The 26153-nt window shown below is 39.9% G+C and overlaps 3 protein-coding genes across 3 annotated transcripts; 1 reads left to right on the top strand and 2 right to left on the bottom strand.

Moving 5' to 3' along the window:
* The first annotated feature begins 835 nt into the window (after window positions 1-835).
* LOC114157135 (GTPase IMAP family member 7-like) lies at window positions 836-5715 on the top strand. Its single transcript, XM_028037952.1, has 5 exons — window positions 836-1230; window positions 1827-1957; window positions 2338-2401; window positions 2881-3872; window positions 3906-5715. Exons 1-5 carry the CDS (start codon window positions 1047-1049, stop codon window positions 3906-3908), a joined length of 1374 nt encoding a protein of 457 aa, XP_027893753.1. The 5' UTR covers window positions 836-1046; the 3' UTR covers window positions 3909-5715.
* A 1735-nt stretch (window positions 5716-7450) lies between these two features.
* Window positions 7451-13625, bottom strand: LOC114157136 (GTPase IMAP family member 7-like). Its single transcript, XM_028037953.1, has 3 exons — window positions 13432-13625; window positions 12015-12065; window positions 7451-9685 (listed from the first exon to the last, which is right to left on the bottom strand). The coding sequence occupies exons 1-3, from the start codon at window positions 13436-13438 to the stop codon at window positions 8370-8372; spliced, it is 1374 nt and encodes a 457-aa protein (XP_027893754.1). The 5' UTR covers window positions 13439-13625; the 3' UTR covers window positions 7451-8369.
* A 475-nt stretch (window positions 13626-14100) lies between these two features.
* LOC114157130 (uncharacterized) lies at window positions 14101-19020 on the bottom strand. Its single transcript, XM_028037941.1, has 4 exons — window positions 18878-19020; window positions 17517-17856; window positions 17332-17382; window positions 14101-17247 (listed from the first exon to the last, which is right to left on the bottom strand). The coding sequence occupies exons 2-4, from the start codon at window positions 17824-17826 to the stop codon at window positions 16145-16147; spliced, it is 1464 nt and encodes a 487-aa protein (XP_027893742.1). The 5' UTR covers window positions 17827-17856; window positions 18878-19020; the 3' UTR covers window positions 14101-16144.
* Between the last annotated feature and the right edge of the window lie 7133 nt (window positions 19021-26153).

Here is a 26153-nt window from a genome sequence, read left to right as displayed (position 1 = left end):
CAAAGCCACACCCTGATGAAACTGTAAACAGAGATCAGGTGTCCTTTACATAAATGAAGAAGATTAATTATTCATCTTGGACTCTGTGCAGATTAAATTATTGTGGAATAGTTTCATGTTTATGTAATTTAATAGTTTAAATTACATAGCATGCTAGCAGTTGCTATGCTACAATGCATGCTATGCAGCATGCATTGTAGCATAGCATGCATTGTAGCATAGCACTGCATGCAAGCAGTTACATAGCAACTGCTAGCATGCTATGTAATGGAATAAAACAGAGGTGAAAAAGTAGAACATAAAAATGGAAAATCTCTCATGTTTTTCTGTCTTCCAAGATCAGATGAATAATTTGAAACCCAGGTCTTTTTTTTAGATTAGAAAGAGTAACTTCAGACAAAGTGACAGAGTATAAAGAACTTTTGCAAACTTTTGCTTTCAGATAATTAGTCTAGAAAAGATTCAGGCATGCAATTACCAGTGAATACTTTCCATGTTTGATTTTTGTCACAGAGGGTTTGAATGTTTTAAATGATCTATAGCTGAAATGTTAAAGTTAAATATATTAGGTAAAGATTTATTGTTTAAGATTAACTTTATTTCCTAGTATTTTACCAAAAAAGAATAGTTCTAAAAATTACTACAACGTCTTAAGCTTTTTAAGTATAATGGAATAATTAGTATTACCAGGTGGTTTGCAGACTTCTAATTTTATTAGAAATATGGTAAAACTTTATTTCTGCTTATGTTAAAAATAGTCAGCCTACAAAGATTCCTGGACAATTTACTCAACAGTATAACGAAACAAATCCAAGAAAAAGAAGAGCACATTACATGATTTTCTAGAGGCAGGTCTCAAAAAAAGATAACAAATCAAGCAAGAGAAAATCTCACAAATCATCTTAAAATCATGCTGATTATGAACAAGTTGAAAGTGAAAGTGTATCATGTTACATTTCATCATGGAAAAACCCATTTGTGTGTTTATGAAAACAACAGTACTTAGGGTGCGGCCAAGAGGAACTAGAAGTTAGTTTGCGTTCTGAATGAAGATGGAGGACTGTTATCCATACCCCGTTTTCATCGAGTGTTCAGACGTTCTCTCAGATCAAAATAAAAAGAAAGTAGAAAATTATTTTCAGATTAAACGCAAGTCAGGCGGAGGAGCGTGTGGACCAGTAACAATTGCAGCCGATGAGACCTACAGTATCGCTTTCAAACTTCAAAGAGGTAAAGTAAAATACTGTCTATCAGTTCCAGGTGTAAATTATTTATTTCAAGTGTAAATTGCCTTTAAAAAAGTTAATTTAGTGAGTGGAACAAACTTGAAAGATGACAGAGACAATAACAAATGAGCACAGATGATGTAGGAGTTTTTTTTCAGACTTTTTTTCTATACTAACTTTCTCTTTAGTTGTTTGGCATCCGGTGTGTCTATTTAGTTCAGGAAGGTTTAAAGGAAGTAATTTCTTGTAAAATGCAGTGATGGGTTAATGAGACGTCATGAAGCGTTTTAACACATTGCCAGACTGTGTCAATACTGTGTCACTGAATACTGACTCCTGCTGAACCTTAAAAATCTCTACAGGCAATTTGATTGACCCCGTCAGCTGAACTGACCCTGATTTGATCACCTGGTATATAATGTGATATAATTTAAATCATTGTATTTTACATTATATTATTTCTTATCTTCATTTAAATTTAAAATGTCTTTGATATTTCTATCAACAGTCGACCGTTGATCGTACAACAATTTGGTTGTAATTGCACCATGTATACCTTATTAAAGCTCAAAATAATTATTGTGATCCATTTTGTTGTAGACCAGCAGGAAGTCCTAAGGAGATGTGAGCACACAGTGGAGCTGCCCTCAGGTCCTCTGGTCTTAATTGTCACAGACAAACCTCTATCATCTGACTCTTCCAGCACCAGTGTCTCCACAGCTTCAGAAGAGGTTAGTAGGACTCAGCAGCACTTTGGACGCATACTCTTTCTTCACTCTCAAATCTTCTTGACCAACATGACCAGGACAGGCCTCTAGAAACCTTGTGAACAGTTGATCCTCTAGAGTTCAATATAATGGTAATAATATGATTGCTAAAATATAATAAAACATAATATGAATATTAATAGAAGATTTAAAAAAATCTGGAAATTGGGTTTTTGGTGCAGATGTTTGGCGGTGTGAATATGATATTTGCACATCATTAGGTTCTACCAAATTCTGTGTTGATAAAGTATTTTATTGTCTCTGTACACCTTATTTTCATCATTACTGCATAAAGACTTTAAAAAAAAATTCCTACATAAATAAACCATTTTCTTGTACACTAGAGGGCTGTGTCAAACGAAAACGACTGGGACTGCATCAACACTGGTAACAGATGTCTTCCTGATGGTAAGTCACCCTCATTTATTTTCTCTAACTTTTTCCTTTTCAGAATACAATATTTGAAGGCCTACCTGAGAGTTTATAATATCAAAGTATTGTAAACTCAGCCAATAGGCTCTTTCTGTTCTATAACCAAATAAATGGTGGTAAGGTGAAGCAAAAATATCAGTCTCATCAAGGAAACATGGACCAAACCTTACTTCACAGCAGAACAGAGTCCAAGAAAACACAACAAGAAAAAACAAACATCGCAGTCTGACCAAAACAGTGCAGTCAGATATATATATATATATATATATATATATATATATATATATATATGTTTTCTCCTGGGCCAAGCTGCAATGTTTTCTGCTTTACAACTGTCTATGTCTGATATTCAGCTTTGAATACAAAGTTTGACTTTGTTCACCAAACATTAATCATCTTGATTTTGTTCACATTTTTTCAGTGTTATAGTAATGACGGACATTTTTATTTTTTAGAGTCTGATTTGAGACGAGTTGTGATTCTTGGGAAAACTGGATCTGGGAAAAGCAGTCTTGGAAACACCATATTTGGAGAAAACAAGTTCACTGTCTGCCCTGGTGCTAACTCTTGTCAAAGTCCGTGCCAGGCACAAACTGATTCACTCAATGGGAGACAAATTACTTTGATTGATACACCAGGCTTCTTTGATACAAAGATGCCTGAAGAAAAACTGAAGGACGAAATATGGAGGTTTATCACAGAGTATTCGCCTGGGCTGCATGCCTTCCTTATTGTACTTGAACTAGGACGTTTCACAGACCAGGAAAATGACATTATTCAAAAAATTACTGAAAGCTTCTCTGAGCAAGTGTTTCCATATGCAACATTAGTTTTTACTAATGGTGAGAATCTCCCTAAAGGGCAGAATATCAAAGAATATATTAGCCAAAATGAATCTTTGATGGAAATAGTATCAAAATGTGGTGGCCGGTGCCATGTTGTAGATAATAAACACTGGAACAATCGTTCTGTTGAGACATATAGGAACAACGCCTTCCAGGTGAAGGAGATACTCAAATCAATTGAAGACACGGTGAAGCAAAACAAAGGGAACTGCTATACCAATGAGCTTCTGCAGAAAATGACACAATGTGTAGCACTTGCAATTGTTCATGAAGAACAGCAAAACGATGGAAAGTACTACACCAATGATTTGCTGCAAGGAGAGAAGGAAATGACACAACAGTTTCTTCATGAAGAAGAACAAATTCCTTATGAAGAACTGGAAGTTGATGAAGAATTGCCAGTTCTTCAAGAACATCAAGAACAAGAACAACAAGTGGCAAAAGAAGGAATCATGAAGAGAGCTATAAAAAGAGTTTGTGAGATTTTAAAGACAATAAAAGACATTACAATAAATCTTCTATTGAAAGCCTTTCTTGGTACACAAGAAGCTATTAAGACTATTCTTGCATATATAACAGCTGCCTACAAGGCACTGGACCTGTAGAACTGGTTACATCAGCAAGAGCAATAATAATAGGTTAAGCAGAAGATGGAACAATTGTTGGAGCTGCTGGTTTCACAGTAGCAGCAGCAGCAGCAGTGGCAGGTTTAAGACCTTCTTCCACTTAACTAATCTGGCCTTAAGCTTTGGGAAAATCATGTAATTGTGAGATAAGATTTATTGCGAATTATAAGATGTTTTTCAGACAGCTGATTTACTAATAAATTTGGAAGAGTGCCCTAATTTGAAAAAAGTCAGAGTACAAAGGTTATTTTTGACATTTCATTAGTTTTTTGTGGTTTATATTATTTTTTGTTGACTCATATCACTAAGAAAAATATGTATTTATAAAATGTTGCTTTGTAATCAGGAAGGGGTTTAGTTCCTTTCTGTTTTTTATGATGTTACTTGTTCTGACATCAGACACCAAACTAAAACCAAAAAGCATCAAACTGAGGGCCGCTGTCCCAATCAGTGGATCCTGAGAAATAGGAGGATGTTACTGTATTTGTTTTCGTAACTTCAGGCCTCTGTTGTTCCAAAGTCACCATAAAACTTGTTTTGGTGACTTTCTGTTGTGATTTAAAATCTTTTTTTTTTTTCCGTACCTTGATGACTACTAATCCTAGTTGGAGCAATAAGATTCCTTTTTGTGTGCAGAGAGTCAAAGCTTTTCATCTTCCTCTGTGATCAAGACTAGGAGAAGACGTATTGAATTTTCTTTTAAGCAACAGCGCCCCCTTCTGGATATTTTATTTTTGTGCTGGAAAGCTTTGCTCCCACCTCTAGCTCAGGATCTAGCTGAAATATGAGATGAAAATCTTGATTCATGCTTAAAAAAAATTGGATTTTAAACCAAATTATGAATATTTTTTATTCCATATTTCAGGGTGGAAACATCTAAATACCTCAATCTGATAGAACTCCCTGTGAATCACAAATGGTAGCCATTGAATCTCGAATGGTTTAACAACAGAACGTATCTGTCATTGCAAAAGGTTAAATATAAATTTAATATTTTATATTTAATACTCAATACTTCAAAAATGTATCAAGTATATCTGCCATATTAAGGTTCAATAATGTGTGATCTGCATTTAGACTTTAGTTTTGATGTGTTTAGAATGAAAATGGTAACATCTTGCTCATACTGAATATTTAGGTATGTGATTTATGTACTTGTTCATCTTGAAATCATTTTTTTCACTCGGATCTATTAAATCAAATGTAATATTCATTGCAATAACTTTACATCCAGCTCCAGATTCTATCTGTCCTGGTAAAGATAAAGGGGTTGATCTGTGGCATTTATTCATAATTTTCTGTTATGCATTGACAGAGCCAGGTAGTCAATATTATAAATATAACATATATATCCTGTGTGATTTCTTTTGTGTATATCTCAGTGGTTAGCAGTGAAAAATTAAGAAAAATTCTTATTTGAATTTTGCATTTGAAAATATCTGAGAAGTCATTCCAGGACTTGTTGGATAAAAGTTCAGGACGGACAAGAAGTATGTCCGTCCTGAACTTGTCAACGACAGTAGAAAAAGTCCAGGTATAATTCATGTTTTTACTCATGACATCAGTTATGACTGCTGTGAAAGTCCAAATTCGCTTAATCCTGAATTGAATTGTTTTTGAGAGTTATATCTGTGCCACACCTTACATGTTTGTTTATTTTCTTTTATTTATCTTTATTTCTGTATTCCTGGAGAGATGGAACAAATGTAATAAATATCAAGGATCAAAAACCTGTGGAGCTGCATTGTTTGAGATCATTTAAACTGAGCAGGATGACGGCCTGAGGCATCCAACCCAAGAATAAAGAGTTTTACCCTTACAGGCTGTTGCTAGAGAGTCTCTACGTTCTGCTTTGGTTTCTTCACATCTTCATCCTTAGATGACAAAGACTGGACACGCTGGGAAAAAGTCAGATGCGAGGCAAAAATGTCTACAACAAATTTTAGGAAAGTATCTCTAAGAAAAAGTCTAAAGTCCCAACAAATCTACAGTCATGGCCAAAAGTATTGAGAATGACACAAATATTATATTTTCACATGATCTGCTGCCCTCTGGTTTTCATGTGTGTATGTCAGATGTTGTCATCACATACAGAAATACAATTGCAATCATATTATGAGTAACAGAAGCTTTTAATGACAGTTAGAATGAGTTAATGCAGCAAGTCAATATTTGCAGTGTTGACCCCTCTTCTTCAGGACCTCTGCAATTCTCCCTGGCATGCTCTCAATCAATTTCTGGACCAAATCCTGACTGATAGCAGTCCATTCTTGCACAATCAATGCTTGCATTTTGTCAGAATTCCTAGGTTTTCGTTTGTCCACCCATCTCTTGATGATTGACCACAAGTTTTCAATGGGATTAAGATCAGGGGAGTTTCCAGGCCATGGACCCCAAATCTCTATGTTTTGTTCCTTGAGCCAGTTAGATATCACCTTTGCTTTATGGCAAGGTGCTCCATCATGCTGGAAAAGGCATTGTTCATCACCAAACTGCTCTTGGATGGTTGGGAGAAGTTGCTCTCGGAGGACATTCTGGTACCATTCTTTATTCATGGCTGTGTTTTTAGGTAAGACTGTGAGAGAGCCGACTCCCTTGGCAACCCCACACATGAATGGTTTCAGGATGCTTTAAGGTTGGCATGAGACAAGACTGGTGGTAGCGCTCACCTTGTCTTCTCCGAACAAGCTGTTTTCCAGATGTCCCAAACAATCGGAAAGGGGATTCATCAGAGAAAATGACTTTACCCCAGTCCTCAGCAGTCCACTCCCTGTACCTTTTGCAGAATATCAGTCTGTCCCTGATGTTTTTCCTGGAGAGAAGTGGCTTCTTTGCTGACCTCCTTGAGACCAGGCCTTGCTCCAAGAGTCTCCGCCTCACAGTGCGTGCAGATGCACTCACACCTGCCTGCTGCCATTCCTGAGCAAGCTCTGCACTGCTGGTAGCCCGATCCCGCAGCTGAAACACTTTTAAGAGACGGTCCTGGCGCTTGCTGGTCTTTCTTGGGCGCCTGGGAGCCTTCTTTGGCAACAATGGAACCTCTCTCCTTGAAGTTCTTGATGATGCGATAGATTGTTGACTGAGGCGCAATCTTTCTAGCTGCAATTTTCTTTCCTGTTAGGCCATTTTTGTGCAGTGCAATGATGACTGTAGGTGTTTCTTTCGAGGTAACCATGGTTCACAGAAGAGAAACAATGATGCCAAGCACCAGCCTCTTTTTAAAGTGTCCAGTGGTGTCATTCTTACTTAATCATGACAGATTGATCTCCAGCCCTGTCCTCATCACCACCCACACCTGTGTTAATGGAGCAATCACTGAAACAATGTTAGCTGGTCCTTTTAAGGCAGGGCTGCAATGAAGTTGAAATGTGTTTTGGGGGATAAAGTTCATTTTCTAGGCAAATATTGACTTTGCAATTAATTGCTGTTATGCTGATCACTCTTTATAACATTCTGGAGTATATGCAAATTGCCGTTATAAAAACTGAAGCAGTAGACTTTGTAAATATTAACATTTGAATCATTCTCAAAACATTTGGCCATGACTGTAAAATTGTCAGAATTTTACATAGCTTAAGTTTAGTGTGCTTTTGGCAAGAAATGTGCTCAGAACCAACTAACTTTGTAGAATCCTGAAGATTTGTCCCAACTGCTCAAGACAAAACAACCTGCTATCATCATTATAACGCAACTGGATGGTTATAATGATGGTTGGTCCAATAAAAAGATCTGATTAAATAAAAAAGAATCTACATATAGAAAACATGTCTAAAGGTAAGTGTTCTCTGAATATAAAAAGATTATTCATCCAGCTAATAGGATGAAACATCACACTATCATCGGTTCACAAGAAAAATAATAAAATGGTACATTTCAGCAATGCTTTTGGAAAACTATGAAACACCAATTTTTTTTAGTGGACTTTATGTCTGAGTTGTTATAAACTCGGGTTTTTACATATTTTGTGTTAATCTAGAGATGAGCAAATGCAGTCACTCTAATAATATGACTGTTATGTTAGTTGTTTTATTTAACAAACATTATACATCATTAAGCACATAATTTCTCTAGATGTAAATCTGTACCATTAAACTTGTAAAGTGCACAGATTACTTCTCCCCCTTCAATCCATTATTGTCTCTCCTGGAACCTTTAAAAGATGCTCAGGCCCCTGGGGAATCTTTTAGCCTGAACACCAGGCACAGGAAGAGACAACAGAGGAAGGTTGCTTGTACTCTGTCACAATAAATTCAAACATTTTTCACCCTGTTTCAAGGATTAGTCACACTAAACCTTATATTGTATCTATTTGTTTGTTTTGTTATCAGAACTGGTCATCATCAGTACCAGATGAGAAAAAGCTGCCTAAGAAAACCCACAAACTAAGAATAAAATGCTTCAATCTGTTTCTCTTGGTGTTTTTTAATTTTTTTCATTTATTTTTAAGTGTACCGTAGTAAATAATAAAGATTTTTAAGAGTCTTTGGTCAATGGTTTAACCACTGCTTTAACAAGATCTGATGCCAAATTCTGAGATTTCTCTATGGCTGTAAATCCTGAAGCTGACACAGCCTGAGCCGCCTTCTCTGCTGCTTCCCATGGAGTTTTTACATTTTCTGCTGCGTTATATCCTGTCACACCCCCCAAAAACGCTCCCGCTGCTGTAGCCGCACCCACTACTAGTCTTAAAGCTCCTCCTATTTGTGACGACGCTCCTCCAATTTTTCCAGCTACTTCTGCTGATTTTCCCTCTTCTGCTGTTGCCACCTTTTCTGCTGCTGCTGTATCTGCTGCTTTTTCCACCGCCGTCGCTGCTGGTGGGTCTCCTGCTTCTGCTGCTACATTTGCTTCTTTTTCTGCTTCCCCTGTTTTATCTGGTGCTGCGCTTGCTGTTGCATGTAAGGCTGGTTTTGTAAACGTTGCACTCCATGATTTGGTTGCAGAGGCGAGGACTCTAACAGTTGTTGCCAGCAATGCGACAACCACTGACACAGCTACTGCTGAACCAAAAGCGGCTCCTAAAAAAGCACCAACAGTGATGCCTGCCAGCCTGTTTAAGAAATCATCATACGTCCTTTCTTTAGCCGTCTCTCTGATTTTTTCCTCTGGTATGTTTCTGGAAGACTTTGCAATGTTTTCTTCTTCTTTTTTGATATTCTCCTCTATTTTTTGCAGCATGGCATTGGTGTAGAAGCTCCCGTCATTTTCTTCCACCGTCTTCTCTATTGACTTGAGCAGTCTCTTCACCTGATACCGGTTGCTTCTGTATCCGTACTTCGATCGCTTGTTCCAGCGTTTGTTGTCTACGACGTGGCAGCGATTTCCACACTTTTCTACTAAATCGCCAAGGAACTCGTTTTCCTTCACAAACCCTTGGGTTTGTTGCCGTCTCGGGAGCCGGTCACCGTGAGTAAAGACAACAGTTGAATATTTAAACACTTCCTCAGAGAACTGCTCATTCATTTTGCTGACGATGTCGTCATCTTTCTGGGTAGATTTCTCCACGTTGAGCACGATGAGGAAAGCGTGAGGCCCAGGCGAACACTCTGTGATTCCTTTCAGTAACTCAGCCTTCAGCTCTTTCTCATCTTTCCCTGGATCAAATAAACCAGGCATATCGATCAGAGTGATTTCTCTCCCACCAACACGTTTGGTCTTTGCTTCACATCCTCTGATCCCAGGATCCACGTCATGGTTGACGTTGAACTTCTTTTCTTTAAATATGGTGTTTCCAAGGCTGCTTTTCCCTGCTCCAGTTTGTCCAATGATGGCGATTCTTCTTTTGGGCACTAAGAGACAATTTTGTTTTTCAGACAAAGAAAAAACATTTATTTTTGTTGATTGTTCTTCAAGAAGCAACATATTTGTGCAACATCTAATCTAACTCAAGAAAAATTAAAGCTGAGGCATGTGGCCAATAAAGCCATGACATGAGAAATCACAGTAACCTATCTAGTCTGACCTGAAATACACATTTATAGTTAAAAGTTGTTTTATGTCATTTATATTATTCATCATTATTGTTCTCATAGTTAGAATTCTTATACAACATTTGCTTTGTCGTAAATTGCATTAAACTCATTTACACATGGTTTGAATAAAAAAGACCTGTCATGAAGCGGTGCGGTGTGAGGTGGTGAGGCAGACGCTTGAGACCCAGGTAGAAATGAAAATGATGATTTTAATGACGGGAACACAGTCCAAACAACGAGCAGCAGGCAGATGGACACGACGACTAGACATTGACAACGACATACAACGACAAGGACCCGACGAGGAACAAGGAACACAGGTGGAGTTAAATACATGGGCGGGTAATCACAGAAACGAGACACACCTGGGAACAATCAAGGGGAGGACAGGACAACGAAGAGACTCAAGGACACAGAAAACTCTAAATAAACACAGAAAAACACAGATCCTGACAGTACCCCCCCCTCAAGGGCGGCTACCAGACGCCCACAAAAAAAAAAAACACAACAAGGGTGGGCGGAGGGGCGCTGGACGGGGGGCCAGAGTCCAGAAAAACAAAAAACAACCCACCATCGTGGGCGGAAACACAAGAAGGGCCAAGAGTCCATAAACAAACAAAAAACTACCCACAGGGTGGGCGGAGGCAAAGGAGGCGGGAACCACAGAGGTGGTCCGGCGGTCGTCCGCGGGAACCACGGAGGCGGTCCGGCGGCCGTCCGCGGCGCTGGAGGCGGGAACCACGGAGGCGGTCCGGCGGCCGTCCGCGGCGCTGGAGGCGGGAACCACGGAGGCGGGACCCCCGGAGGCGGTCCAGCGGCCGTCCACGGCGCTGGAGGTGGCAATGGGGAGTCCCGGGGGCCGCCCACAGACGGCGATGACGAGCCCCCCGAGGTAGGGTCTCGGTCGGAGCACAAGGGGTCTCGGTCGGAACGATGGAGGTCAGGGTCTCGGGTGGAACGCTGGGGGTCTCGGGTGGAACGCTGGGGGTCTCGGGAGGAACGCAGGGAGTCTCGGGAGGAACGCAGGGGGTCTCGGGAGGAACGCAGGGGGTCTCGGGAGGAACGCAGGGGGTCTCGGTCTCGGGTGCGCCGGCAGGAACGCCGGCAGGAACGCCGGCTGGAACGCCGGCTGGAACGGCCTCCGGTGCGCCGGCAGGAACGCCGGCTGGAACGGCCTCCGGTGCGCCGGCAGGAACGCCGGCTGGAACGGCCTCCGGTGCGCCGGCAGGAACGCCGGCTGATTCGGCCTCGGGTGCGCCGGCTGGAACGGCCTCCGGTGCGCCGGCAGGAACGCCGGCTGGAACGGCCTCGGGTGCGCCGGCAGGAACGCCGGCTGGAACGGCCTCGGGTGCGCCGGCTGGAACGGCCTCGGGTGCGCCGGCTGGAACGGCCTCGGGTGCGCCGGCTGGAACGCCGGCTGATTCGGCCTCGGGTGCGCCGGCTGGAACGGCCTCGGGTGCGCCGACCGGAACGCCGGCTGGAGTTGCTGGTCCCGGAACTGGAGCGGGATCTGGGCTGGCGGAGAAACTGTGCGGCTTGGGAGGCAGAGGTTCGCCAGCCATGACGGCTAGGGCCGCCTTACGCTCCCACTCTGCCTCCCTCTGCAACTCCACAAACCCCGGGTGCGGAAAGCGAGGAACCCAGTAGTCCAGCAGCAGTCCCAAGCGGATGGCGAAACCGAGGCGTCGGATGGCAGCGTACGGCTTGGCCATTGCCTCCTCGTACTCCCTGATCGTTTCAGTCAGCTCCTTTAACTCCTCTGGGTCCATGATGAAAAGTAAAAATAGCGTGCCTCACCGTTCGGTCTGGTCGGGTCCTTCTGTCATGAAGCGGTGCGGTGTGAGGTGGTGAGGCAGACGCTTGAGACCCAGGTAGAAATGAAAATGATGATTTTAATGACGGGAACACAGTCCAAACAACGAGCAGCAGGCAGATGGACACGACGACTAGACATTGACAACGACATACAACGACAAGGACCCGACGAGGAACAAGGAACACAGGTGGAGTTAAATACATGGGCGGGTAATCACAGAAACGAGACACACCTGGGAACAATCAAGGGGAGGACAGGACAACGAAGAGACTCAAGGACACAGAAAACTCTAAATAAACACAGAAAAACACAGATCCTGACAAGACCTACGTTGGGATTTGCTCCGTTTTGCTCCCAACCCACAACAAGCAGCTGGACGGCCTACAAATACAAGAGAAACAGATCACAACCAAAAACAGCAGAAATGCAACTTAACTTCTGGTGTTTTCTGAAATAGAAAATGATGAACTTGAATTTTTTTGCGACAGTAGGCAGACAGGAAAGAGGGCGAGGACATGTGGCAAAGGTCGCCGGGACCGGGAGTCAAACCCGCGACGTCCGCCTCGAGGACTAAGGCCTCCAAACGTGGGGCGTGCTAACCCCCTGCGCCACCACAGCACGCCTCATTTAATTGCAATTTTGTTAATTTGTCAGATTAAACTTGGCAGAAGACGCCCTCCTCACAACGCCGCCCGTGTCGCCCATATCAGCAGAAGTCCCTGTTCAAACATTGTTTTGGATTACAACCTGGTAAAATGATTCAAGACATCATCAAAACATGATACTGGCAATGAGTCAGAATCATCAGTTGTGGGTTTTTTCACCTTTAGGAATCTCAACAGATTCTCTATTAGATTCCAGCTGGGATTCTGACATCACTCCAAAATGTTCATAAGACTTCCAGGGAAGAAAATTTAAAGATCACTTTAAATCTAAATATGCAAATAGTTTTTGGTTTACGAACACAATTTCTACATATAACTGAAGACAGGCAAAGCATCAGGTGTAAACAGGCAGAACTGAGAATGTCAAGAAATAAAACCAGCTGTACTATTTGGTTCTCTGCAGTAACATATAAAACCGCCTTGGGCTCATCTACATGGTGGATTACTTGCAGGTTTTTTCCTGAATGAGCAGCATCCTCATAAATCAAGTTTATGTTTTCACCTGACACAATGTTTCTATCCAAACATGAAACTACAGGCAGAAGGAGAATCTAAGGTAATGAACAAGTTTACTTCACCACACATTGCACAAGGACATTTTTTTTTAAAAATCTCTCAGAAAGAGGATTGTATTCCCTTTTCTGCCATTCTGTCAAGTCTAAATTGTGGACATGACATCACCTCTATTTTTTTATTAATTTGACCTACTTTATAACTCCAGTTATATAATCTATTGACATATTATAGAGAAAATCAACTAATGTAAATTGTGTCTACAAGACCTGGTTAGAATAGAAAAGAAATGTGTATTTTACACAGAAAATCATCTTATTCTTCTTCAACTGGATGACCGTGGTGTTAAAGGTGCAGTGATATTAAATTAATATCCCAAACTTTTCCGTTAGCTGAACTACTTCATATAGTTTACAAGAGAAGTACATGTTAGAAATGTGCTGGCATTGGCCGCTCTGTGTTAGAATGTCAGTGAAAGCATGAACTAAACTGCAAGCAAAAACAATGAGTTTACATTACTAAAAAGAGTTAAGAGTTAACATTTCTTATTAGTTATTATAATATCTTACCTTCCATGATGTTGAAGACAGTATTGCTCAGGAATCCCTCAGAAAAGCCCCTCACCAAGGAGGAGCGACTTTTTTCTCTGGCTTATTTCGTAGACGGTCTGACTCAAACTTAGGTGAGCGTTTCATTTCACTTTTGGTTTTATTGCTGGTTACAAAACACAAGCAAACTTGACAACATAACAAACATAAGATACTTGAAGATCAGGGTGTGTTTAACATTTGTCTGATAAGATAACTGAGATGTCGTCTGACATCAGTGGTATTCACACCCCTTGAACTATTTTTTTTATGCAACATGACAACAACAAACATAAATATTGTTAAAATTTTATGTGAAAGACCGACACAAAGTGGTGTACAATTGTGAAGTAGAAAAAAAAAATCTACATGATTCAAAACATTTTTAACAAATAAAAAACTGAAAAGTACCTTGGTTATTTTTAATTAAGGTAATATTGTCATTAAAAAGGGCTGTGTGTGTCAAGAATATTGTTTTTATCAGCTGCATCAGATTTGATAATCTGGATGAATTGGACTTTAGTGTTTACAGCTCGTAGATAAGTTTCAGCTGATCTGCTGATGGATCCTACCTTAAATCTATTATCTTGGATTTCAGTAGAACAGATTTCTTTACGGAATTAATCAAGAAATTAAAAGACAATTATATCATCAGTTTTGCATCTGTTTTTATTACTATTATTTTGTTTTTAAAAGAAACATTTTGGTGTTTCTACCAACTTACTTTTATTCAGAAAACATAAAAAATGGCAGCCAGACTGGAAAGAGAAATTAGATGAAACAAATGAACAAATCCGATTACAGTGGTGAAATGACACAATGTTCTATAAAAGACATGTAGTTTAAAAGTTCTCTTAAAAATATTGAAGATATTGTCGAAAAAACAAAAACAGACATCACTTTCCATTAAACAAGTCCTGAAAACGACAACACACCTGACTAACTTTCTGCAGTCACACATGTGGATCTTCGACTATCAAATCCCATTGAAACAAAAAGTTCAGAAAAGCAAATTCAAGCGACCAAACTGCTGCTGAGCAAAGTCGAACCTTCCCACGGTCTGGTACTTAATACAAACAAATACAAAGTCTTACTCCTAAATCTTGGCACAAGATTGCTTAGCGCTAGCATGTCTAGCACTGGGAAACATCACACCAGATACCAAATGAATAAAATGACATTTTATTTACACTTTATTGCTTTGCCAAAGGCTGTTGCACACATAGCTGGTGTGTATATTTAGACAAAGTAGTCAGAACATTTTGTTAAACATTGAACCGTGTTGTCCTATTTAACTTGGCTTATCTGAGATAACTTGCAGTTTTCTAAACAAGGAAGAAGCTAGTGAGGTGGATGCTAAGGATCAAAAGGGCTTTTGATGACATTAAAACCACAGTGGGCCAACTACAGTGTCTTGGGAGTTTCATCTAAATTTTTCCTTAATCAACAAATACCAGCAGTTTACATGAGTCTCTAGTCTCATGTCAATATATTTCAGAGACTACTCTGTGGTTTGATATGTCTAAAATATCTCCTACACACTTTTTATGTGTGTAGGAGCAGACAACCACACACACAGCCATGCCTGATGGAAATTTAGAGATCAATTAATCTAACAATTATGTTTTGGGGTTCTGGGAGGAAGCTGGAGTACCTGGGGAAATCCCACACAAGCACAAGAAGAACATGCAAATTCCATGTAGAAACACCCCGACGTTTGGACTCAAACCCAGAACCTTCTTGCTAAAAGCCAACCAGTACCATCCCCTAACAATCAATCTCTCTGTTTTACAGGTGACCAAAAACCAATCCAGCATGTGTTCAAAGTTCTCATGTTATAATGAATGAAAGAACAACATCAAACTGAAAACCAACCTGAAGTTCAAAATTCTGTCCAGACATTTATGACCAGAGGTGAAGACAAAGGGGGGACATAACAAGGTCCAGCAATTAACAGAAACAAACTACTGGTAATGAGAAGGATTCAAATATCAATTGATATATAAATAGGAACCAAAGATCTCCTATATAAAACAACTAAGACTGATGTGATTTCCATTCTTAAATATTCTTTAAGGGATTAACATATTGCCCAGTGATCCAGATCTAATCCAGATTACTAATTGCTCCTTCTTAACCCATGAATCACCTTTCATGAAGAGAATATACAGATGCATTGATTATGAGTTCAAAAAGCAGTAGCGGTTGGGCTGAAGTTTGGAGATTTTTTTAAAAATCTCCACATTCACTGAAGACGATTACACATCTGAAAATCCAACAGTTACGTCTCCATATCTTCAGATTTTGGGTCCAACTCCCAAAATACATTAAACTGGGTACAGAGTCACAAACTATCATTATTTCACAATGACAATGAATAACAACAGTATGACCAACAACATCACCAATATTCCACTTGAAAGGAAAATGGTTCCAGCCATTGGTACTCTGTCACAAAACGACAGGAACAGCAGGAAGCAAAAAGCGACAACCAGAAGGATGACTCCGATGTTCTTCTTGATCATCTCATAAAGGCGGATTATCTTGTCATACATTTTCTTGACCCAAGTGAGAAACCATACTGCTGCTACCAAAGATAATATACCTGCAGTTATTTTTGCCACCCAAGTTATAGCTGCTCCAACTGCCCCTAAACCTCCCACTATCATCCCAGTAAGACCTGTTGCAACTGCCCCTAACCTCCCACTATCATCCCAGTAAGACCTGTTGCAACTGCCCCTAAACCTCCCATTGCTGCCCCAAGGAAACCAGTTACAAATCCCCATAAACAGGTCCATAAACCTGATTCTTTCCTTACTGTTTCCTTCCTCCTGTCCGACTTTTTTGACGGCTCGTTTGTTTCTGTATCAAACTTTGCATCAGCTTCTCTTTCTTTTTCATTTTTCTCTTCCTCCTCCATTGAAGTGGAGTTTGTTTCAGGTGGACTCTTGTACTTTTCTTCAGTTCTCCCTTTTGGTTCAGAACATGGTACTTCATATTCTCCCTGTTTACTAGTAGTGCATTCTCCAGTCTTGGTGGATGTCTGTGTTGTTTGCCAAACTGCAACATCTGACCCAAAGAAAGCTTCTGCCACCAAGTTCCCCTCAGGGCCTGACAAGCTAATCCACAAGTTGTTGTTGGCATTACATTTTTTGTCGTCGTTTGGGTGTTTTGGGTTACTTAATTTTGTGTTATTTTTGTCTCTCTGATGTGCCTGGAGGGTTTCGTTGGTGTAACACCTTCCTTTGTTTTCTATCACTATCTTATCCATCATGCTGATCAGCTGTGACACCTGGGAGTCGTTTTCGTCACCCTTCGGGCTGTTCTTATGATCAGCTACCTGATATCGGCTACTGCACTTCATTACCAAATCCTTAAGATGTTGATTCTCATTGATATACTTTTCAATGGTCATTAGATTAGGGCCATGAGTAAAAACAACTGCAGCATATTTAAATGCTTCCTCTGGAAGACACTGGCAGATTTTGTCAATTACAGCCGACTGTTGCTTTGAGGATTCCTCTACATTCAGCACAATCAGAAGAACATGGGGACCGGGACGGCACCTTGCGGTACACCTCGCTATCTCATCCTTCAGCTCTGCCTCAGGTTGGTCAAAATGAGAGAAACCAGGAGTGTCCAACACAGTGATTCTTCTTTCGTGGGCAGATTTGGACTGAATTTGATAGTCAGTCGTCTTGCCAGGTTCAAACACTTCCTCTCCTAAGATGGAGTTTCCAAGGGTGCTTTTCCCAGCCCCGGTTTCTCCCAACAGGACGACCCTGTAGGCTCTCAGCACTACGAAGCAATAGTGAAAATTAAATCATCATGTTCATTTGGAAGGATAACAGAAAACTGTAAATCGCTGTAGTCTCTAGTTACCTTTGATGCACTTCTGAACTCCATCTGTGCCTTTGATGAAGACCTTTGATGCTGCCACCAGAGAAGAAAAATTGTAAAGAAAAAGAAAATTCTTACATTGTTTATTGCTTTGTTGTCCCTGAGCTTCACAGGGACGGATTTATGACTATTGCACATTTCTGTTTATCACCACTAAGGGTCTTTACCTCTCTTTGGTTTCATTCCTGCTCGTTGTCCTTGTGGCGCTGACCAGGTTGCATTATGAACACCTACATTTACAGAGTGTTCTTCTACAATCTGTCTCCTGTCAGCGGTGACTTTTTGAACTTTAACTTCGTCTTCTCTTCCTGCAGCCGTGAGTTCTGCTTGTACCATAACACTCGATCCAAAGAAAACGTCCCCAAGTGGTGCAGCTGCAGGGCCTGTTATTTTCATCCATGCTTTGTTGTGGACACAGTAGTCGGCCTTATTGTCAGTGGAGTGGCAGGTACTCTTTTTGTCAATGTGCATCACCATCTTCACCTGTAAATTTAACCTCTGCTCTTCCTGGAAATGATAGAGTACAGTAAGAAACATAAAACGTTAGGGATAGCCTCATCTATACATTTAGGGAATCTTACAGAAAACCGTCGCATGAAGTAAATAAGGTTTTTTCTTGCAACTGCATGGTGTCACATTTAAAACTACATTCTCTACCAGTGAATTCTGAAACTGTTTTCACTTTCTTTGTGATTTTTTTAAAGCTATTTGTGGTGTGGAAAGATAAAGTTTGGTCACAGTTTAAACTGTGTACTCTGTCTCTCCAACTGTAGATATAAGCTAAAGTGAGTAGCTGCATTGCCATATTTCCTAACATAAATCTGCTTTTCGTCAATGACATCTTGTCTTATTTTACCTTCTTATGATATCAGCTTATCAGCTTAGTGAAATAAACTTCTTTTCTTTGTCTTCTTCAGAATTTGTGAGTTTAATCCCATTTGAAGTAAGGTAAATAATCTTTCAGTTGGAACAGAATGAGACCTTACCCTCAATCAAAATGTCCATCCATCCATTGTCTGTTCACCCTTGTCCCTAATGGGGTCGGGAGGGTTGCTGGTGCCCATCTCCAGCTACGTTCCAGGCGGGAGGCGGGGTACACCCTGGACAGGTCGCCAGTCTGTCGCAGCAATCAAAATGTCTGTCTTGAAAATGTGTTCTCTGCACCTCAGAGCCCGAGTGCTCTGACAGAGAGAAAACAGAAAGTGAAACTTGTAAATCCATCCTTCACTGGTAAACAAGTTGCATTTATACGAGACGTTGCTCATTCTTTACACACAAAGAGACCTAATCACATTTATCTGCCAGCCGACTGTTGCTTTGAGGATAAAAGACATCCTTGTACCTTTGATGGATGTCTCCAGCTGTACGATTTTAATGCTGTGTGGATGTGAATTAATGTGTGAGCAACGGATAACCCCAATTTCCCTATGGGATTAATAAAGTTTAACCTAACCTAACTAGTTTAATTCAAGGATCTACAAATGTAGTCTCTAATGTGAAGTACTGCAAATAAGTGACCATAACTTACCAACACTGATATTTATTGTGGAAACTCTGAGAGGATCTTGTAACGGTGCAGGATGGGAGTGCCTCTTGATCTAGACCACTTTCACTTTCTGTATGAGGAGAAGGAGCTCCTGTACGCCCCCTTGTGGATACTAGAAAATCTACAGGTTATATTTGGAACCATTTTTACAACCTATAAAGAGTGATTAAGAAGTAAAAGTAGCAACTCAAAAGATTTAGGTGAACTTAATCGTTTTCTTGTTATGATACTTTATAATTCCACTTCAAATGTTTTATGTAATTATTGATGTTAGACTAAGTTGTACAGCCACTAACTACCTTGGAGAGGATTCACACAGGTTATTACAAACTGTTTATATATTATAGGACAGAGACGACAGTGAAGTCAAGGCTTTGTGACAGTGTTGGTGAGTAACAGAGTAATTTTACATTCAGTTCCAGCTTCCAGCTTTTCTTTGATAACAGCCTGTCTGCGTCTCGTATGCTGTCTTGAAAATATCTGTGCAGTATTTCTCAAATGCTCACTAAATAAGGACATCCAGAAGCTTCTTTGGTTTTTTTCCTGAATTAGTTCTGACATCTGACTCCTCCATTCCAAAACTTTACTTTTCTGTCTCACCGTTATGGTGTTCCTCTTTGGTCATGTTCTGTAGTTATGCCAAACAAATCTTGGCCTTAAAGTTCAAGTGTGGTTCCTTTCAGATGATAACACACTTTAGTCAGGCTTGGATATTTTGCTAGTTGACATGCCTCCGTGTCAAGAGTTACTAAAACTAGGGTTACAGACAACTATTTAGTTACAGTCTAAGGGGATTTTATAAATAAGAGTCTTTATTGCTTGACACTGTCATTTCTACAGCACCCGGTGAAACAGTCACATTTTCTAAAACAAAATGCTAGCAAAATGTGTGACTTGCTCTACTTTTCATTTTGAATTGAAGTAAGTTTTGAAGTTTTTTGAGTGTTTGAGATCATTTATTTTAAAGGAAAACTCATTTTTGAGTGTAAACTTGCAGACATTGTGTAAGGACTTGAGTTTTTCTGTGTGTTTATTTAGGATTTTGTGTCAATTGAGTCTCTGTGTTGTCAGCTGTGTCTAGTTCCCTTGACCCCCTGTGTATTTATACCCACCTGTGCTTCTTGTTCTCTGTCAGGTCCTTGTCTAGACTGTCTGCCATCTATAGATTACTGTTTATCAGTTGCTACCAGATATTAGCTCCTAGCTTTTGCTTCTCTGTTCTGCCTGAATTTTTGTCCTTTTTTTTCATCATTAAACCACCATCATCATCATCTTCAACTGCCTGGGTCCTACCATGTTTATCCTCATTATCTTCACCCTACTTCTTGCCACATTGTGTTTCTCTTTGAAAAGTTATTTTTTTAAAATTAAAATGTCCTCTAGACTGCGACTTTAAAAGCTCATCAGTAATTTAAAGAATTAAACAAACATTCTTTGAGCTTTCAGCAGCTCGGTATTCAGTGACACCAACGGCGTGAACCCAGAAGTCTAATTGCCACTCAAGTTTATGATCCTCTCTGTTCTTTCACTTTTACTGGCTTCTATTTAAGTTAAGCCAGTAAAAGACAACAAAAGAAAAGCATCAGCATAGCTTGATTCTATTTTGTTTTATTTCGGTTCAACACACTCACATTTCGGTTCACTTGATGAGCAGCTTTATTGGTGTCAAAATGAGAGATTTCAGGATGAGTCAGAATATATCTCCTTTTCATTTGAACCTCACCATGGTCACAGAATAATAATACTAAATATTTATCTAAGAATCAGTTGACTGCTTGTGTTCAGCTTGATTCCAGTTTACCTTGAAAGAAGTTTGAAAGTGTGTGAATTTTTCTTGTACTGAAGCAGCAACATGAGAGGCAGTATTTAAAAAAGCTCTTCAAAAATCTAATAATTGTTAGCTGTCTCTATGTTAGTAGTATTAAACACCAAACATCAAGTGGACAGAACAAGACTAATTAACACAAGGAAAGCTGAAGTAGACATAAACAATAAACCAAGGGGAGAAAACTAACAGCAATCTAAGGAAACTAAATTATAATATCCAACAACAGGAGGCAAGAATAAACCAAGGAACAAAACTCAAAGGAATTAATTAAGTCAGCCCTTTATAGCCAACAATAAACTGTGTAAAATGAATCAAGTATGGCCAAACTTGTGATCAGAAATAACACACAAGAAAACTTAGATTCAAAATCAGAAACTCATAGTGCCCATTGAATGCGCCCCAGAAATGGTAAAACAGATTTATAGGATTTATACAGGCCAGGCTACATGACTTGGCTCCACCTTGACAAGCAGGAAAGTTTGTCCATGAACTTGTAATTCTTATGACTGGATGACAAATCCTCAACTTTTTATGGGGCCTTTCTGTTTTGCAAAATCGATCTGATATTCTGCCACTTTAAAAGTTAATCCATAGTTTGAAAATAACCAAGATCTATCTTTGGCTTGGTATTTGGTCACCAAAGGTGTGGACACAACGGTCTTAAAACCTTTTGTTTGTATACTTGGTAGCATAAGCCCATCCCTGATGTCACACAGATTAACTCCACCTTTAAAAAACATTAAAACATGCCCTCCTGTTCTCACATAACCTTCTACCTTTTTTAACAGTTCGATGAACATCATAAAGTTGCAGCTACAAGTTATTCTAAATTCAAAATGTAAAAGTGGGAATCGATTTCACACAGATTTGAGTCCGCTCTGCATGAACAGAACATCAAAGAAAACATAATAATAGCTAACAAGCGTAACATATAGTCATGACGATTACTTGACGATTTGCTCTGTCCTTCAAGTTTATCTTATCTTATTAGACTGTGTTTATTTATTAAATATTTCCTTGTATTGACAACTGCAATTCACTCACAAAGTTATGAAAGACCGTAGAAAACACAGCTTAATTTGAACATTCAGTTTTCTGCAGCTTTGTGTTTGATCAAACCTTAATTTTAATAGGATTGCTGTTCCTGCATTTAATTAGATAGCATGGCAACCACACTGACAGCAAAACAAATAAATATGTTTAAATGTGAAACTTATTTCAAGTTATTTCACTTCACACAAAGAAAATACAGTACATGCCACCTTTAGGCAGCACGAAGGAGGGCAGCTCAGTTAACCACGCAGCAGCCTATTATTAAGGTTCCTTGCAAAAGTATTCATAGTGATGGTGTTTCTTTAATCTTGTAATGATCATGAACTTCAGTGAATGTTGTTATGACTTTGTTTGACAGACTAACACAAAACAGCATGTTGCTAAGTGGAAGGAACATTTTATTTACCAGTTTTTTTTTTTTTTTGCTTGTTTTTTCGTGTCTCTGAGTCAGAGGAGTTGATTTTAATATCTCAAATATGAAATTAAAAAAAACAAACCAAATGTAAAACTTGTCATATTCAGTTTTGGTCACAAAGCACTTATCTCCAGAGATACATCATGGACCGGCTGCTAGCATCGAAGCAATGGAGAGACAAAGGACAGACAGCAATGCACACGCAGTTGTCTCTGAGGGGAAGTTAAAGAAACGAATTAATCTAACAATCATGTTTTTAACTGTTGGAGGAAGTCGGAATCCCTAGACCAGGATTCAAACCATAGAGGATTCAAACTTGCTGCATAGACACTGCAACCACTGTGCAGCCCAAAATACAACATACTGTTCAGAATTAATATTCAGGCAAAAGCAGAACTGAAAAGTTTCTTGTCGCTGTTTTGTTTGCAAAGCAAGGTGACATAAAGTGTCGTAAAGTTTCTCTTCAGAGCTGTTACTAAGGTTCCGCTTATTTGCCTTATCGACAGATGGGCCACAAGCTTGTAAAGTTAATAAAACAGGATTTGCCTTGCAAGCTGCAGCTCATGTGACTGTCACGTTGTTGACAATAAATATAGGAACTGTGGAGTGGAACAGTACAGCAGCATCAGAATCCTGAAAATAGCTGATTAGTCAGAAGCTATAGAGAAGCTACACCACAGGTGTCAAACTCCAGGCCTCGAGGGCCGCTGTCCTGCAGTTTTTAGATGTGCCACAGGTACAAAACACTGGAATGAAATGGCTTAACTACCTCCTCCTTGTGTAGATCAGTTCTCCAGAGCCTTAATGACCTAATGAATCTATTCAGGTGGTGCAGCAGAGACACGTCTAAGAGTTGCAGGACTGCGGCCCTTGAGGACTGGAGTTTGGCTCCCCTGAGCTACACAATGCTACGTTTTGTAAAAGATGAAATACAGATGAGGCTAAATGTGGGACATTACCTAATATACAAACGTGTGTTGCCATTTCAACAGATGCTATACAGGGAGCCTCGTGCTACAACACATTTCACAGTATAAACTTCAAAATACTACTGAATGAAATCAATATTCTGTGCAGCTGGGCACAGAGTTCACAGCCATGGAGAGCGTTACCATGGTTCTGCCATGTGTAGTGTTGTCTTAATGGCTGAAGAGCAAAAAAGCAACTTGCAAGACATAGAAAGTCCAGAGAGAATCAATCTTTCTGAATATGTATATATATATATATATATATATATATTGTTGTTGCGCAACACCCCCCCCCCCCCTCCTTTCTGTCTCTACTCTCTCACTCTCGTACTTCCTCTTCTGAGAGGGGAGATGTGCTACCAGCTCTCCGTCTAACGGGTCCGTTGAGTTTCCTAAATCTGCTGGGATTTACCCTGTCCAGAACTGAAGTAAACTCTGTTTAAGCTGGTTTCGAGAAACGATTCGCCTGGTTATCTGACGGCCTACATCCAGGTGTCCCACCCTTCTTCCCCCTGTGAATTAGCCAGACTGAGCAGCCTACAGCCAACTAGTTTCACAGAGCACACCTGTTAACGGTCGCTCGTTCTCTATTTTGCAACTTGCATTTGTTATTGAACCAGGTAGGTTTTAGTGACTCGGGCGAGTCCCAAGGATGAGGTTTTAAATATGGGCTACCAGCAACCTAAAAACATTTTCCACCTCTTCCTCTCCAGAATCAAACATCATAGCTATTTTACAACCATCAAAGAACTTTAAGGTGACTCATTAACTGAATGTCCACAACATCTTTAGATTTTCTTTATGCTAAATATTTTATTAGTAAGGCATTTTTGCAAGGGTCAGTACAGCTTAATTCAGTAGCAGAAATAATCAAATAAGTAAAATCAGTCATCTAGTCTATCTTTCCCTACTGCTGATACTGAGAACTAAAAAAGGGAACCTTTGAGAGAGACGGACGGAGTTTGGTGTTTCGAACCCCAGACCTGGCTTGATGATGAAGAAGGTGTGGCAGCAGGAGGAAGATGTTGATCGACGAAGGCCAGGATCTCCGCAGGTCTGATGAGCCTCCTCTCCGCATGGATGCTGAGGTCACACAGGACTTGGTGCTGGCAGGAAAAAAGGCACCAGTTCTTCTTCCTTGTCTTTGTCTTCATCTTTGTCTTTGGGGTCAGAACCCAGCCGATGAGAGAAGTGCGATTCGAAGCCACAGATTGTGGGCCAGACGGGTTGGTCTCCATGTGCAGGACAGTCTCCGGCTCCGTGGCCCCGGCTCTTCTTCAGCTGCAGAGTTCTTTGTCCATCTCTTGGCTCGAAGCTGCCCGGAGGATCCAACGAAAGGTTCCTCTTTTGCACCCACCTTATATAGGGTTCATCTGTCTGCTTAGACAGATGATCTCATATCCGTCACTGTCTTAAGAGACATCATGTCATGATGTCTGTGCCAATGTCTCAGGGTTGCTCAACCTCCTATGTCCAAATAAGGTGCTGATCATCTCTGCTCTCCTGTTAGTTCCCCTGTTTCCCTTAGCCTGTCACCTTTCACCTACCATCTACCTCCAACATATCAGTGATGTTTAATTGCAGTTTTATAACCTTTTACACCATTTCAAGTTCAATGTCAAAATCACATTTATATCACATTTATTTTCTTTAGCTTCTCTGATTTAGCATTCATTTATGATTTTATAACCATAACTTATATCACATTTATTTTCTTCAGCTTCTCTGATCTATCATTCATTTATAATTTTATAACCATAACTTATTAATTATTCTTATTATAATCTTAATGTGAGTTATTACAGATGTTTTTCTGAAAAGAAACCAAGAATAATACATAATTCTAATTATTTACTACTAAAGTTACAGTTACTTGTTTTTCTTGTAGGTGTTCTCACAAATATAAGTGTATTATTACAAGTAAATCAATATTAATATAAGTATTTTACTTTGAATCTTATCAAATTACTCAAAATGTTTAGATTTAATTTTTTAAAACTTTCATGCTTTAAAATAGTCTCAGCTATTTTTATAAATCTGCAGGCTGGAAACTTCCTCTTTTTCCAGGAAACCTGCTTTTCCTGTTTAATGACTCTCTCTGACTGACTATGATTTCTTATGATTAGATAGAAAAAAGTAGAATTAAAGCAAAGTTTGCATGAGACAAAAACAACACACACAACTAGATTTATTTTATTGACACTTAAGTCTAATGTTGGGCCCTGATGTCACTTGAGTGATTCATTTTAAAGATAACTTTATTTATTATTACTGTTAAACTAAAATCTCCAGCATGGGGAAGTGGGATGAGCTCGGATTTTCTTGACACCCCCTCCACGAGGTCAGACCTTTCACATGCTGGGAGTCCATCACCCTCCTGCAGTTCGCCGTCCTCATCCACTAGAAAGAGAAGAGGTTCGTCTGGGATGTGAAGATGCAGATTCTTCATCCTCAGTTTTCACAGGGGGCTCAGTGTAGTCATCAAAACTCCACTTCTCTTGACAATATATATATATATATATATATATATATATATATATATATATATTTACATGCAGTTAGGCAATATTATTCCTTGTTTGATACGTATTACATACAAAAATGTATCCACTTCATTGTAAAATAATATTTCCCAGCCAGCTAAAGCAGTGTGCGAACACTAGACATGGTGGAGTACTTCAGTGGGTTATGTATGTATATAATACAGCTACACCTCATCTCCCACAGCGCACGTCTGCAAATCAGATTATTGTACAGATCAACGCGCTGGTTCATTAAAACAATATGCTTGCAATATGCACGTCATGCTTCCTTCTGCTGAAAGGGTTCATGGAGATACTGGTTTCATTTTCCAGCAGCTCACTGCCAAAAGATGTGAAATGCTAGCTTAATGACCATGGTGTTACTGTGCTCTAAAGGGCAGCAAGCTGGCCTGGCCTGATTGTCAAGAGGAAGGTGAGTCAGCAAACCCAAATTACCTAAAGGATATCAAAA

Source organism: Xiphophorus couchianus, chromosome 14 (genome assembly GCF_001444195.1).
Source record: "Xiphophorus couchianus chromosome 14, X_couchianus-1.0, whole genome shotgun sequence".
NCBI classification, from domain to species: Eukaryota; Metazoa; Chordata; class Actinopteri; order Cyprinodontiformes; family Poeciliidae; genus Xiphophorus; species Xiphophorus couchianus.
Note: the sequence above shows the minus strand (reverse complement) of the source record. Positions and strands in the feature narration are given on the sequence as shown.

Coding starts and splice junctions, on each gene's coding strand:
- LOC114157136 (XM_028037953.1), bottom strand. Junction 9,686..12,014: donor AAAACGGAGCAAATCCCAAC/GTAGGTCTTGTC, acceptor ATTGTCTCTTAG/TGCCCAAAAGAAGAATCGCC.
- LOC114157135 (XM_028037952.1), top strand. CDS start 1,047: ATGAAGATGGAGGACTGTTATCCATACCCCGTTTTCATCGAGTGTTCA. Junction 1,231..1,826: donor CGCTTTCAAACTTCAAAGAG/GTAAAGTAAAAT, acceptor ATTTTGTTGTAG/ACCAGCAGGAAGTCCTAAGG. Junction 2,402..2,880: donor TAACAGATGTCTTCCTGATG/GTAAGTCACCCT, acceptor TTTATTTTTTAG/AGTCTGATTTGAGACGAGTT.
- LOC114157130 (XM_028037941.1), bottom strand. CDS start 17,826: ATGGTGATGCACATTGACAAAAAGAGTACCTGCCACTCCACTGACAAT. Junction 17,383..17,516: donor AGGAATGAAACCAAAGAGAG/GTAAAGACCCTT, acceptor CTCTGGTGGCAG/CATCAAAGGTCTTCATCAAA. Junction 17,248..17,331: donor AGTTCAGAAGTGCATCAAAG/GTAACTAGAGAC, acceptor ATTGCTTCGTAG/TGCTGAGAGCCTACAGGGTC.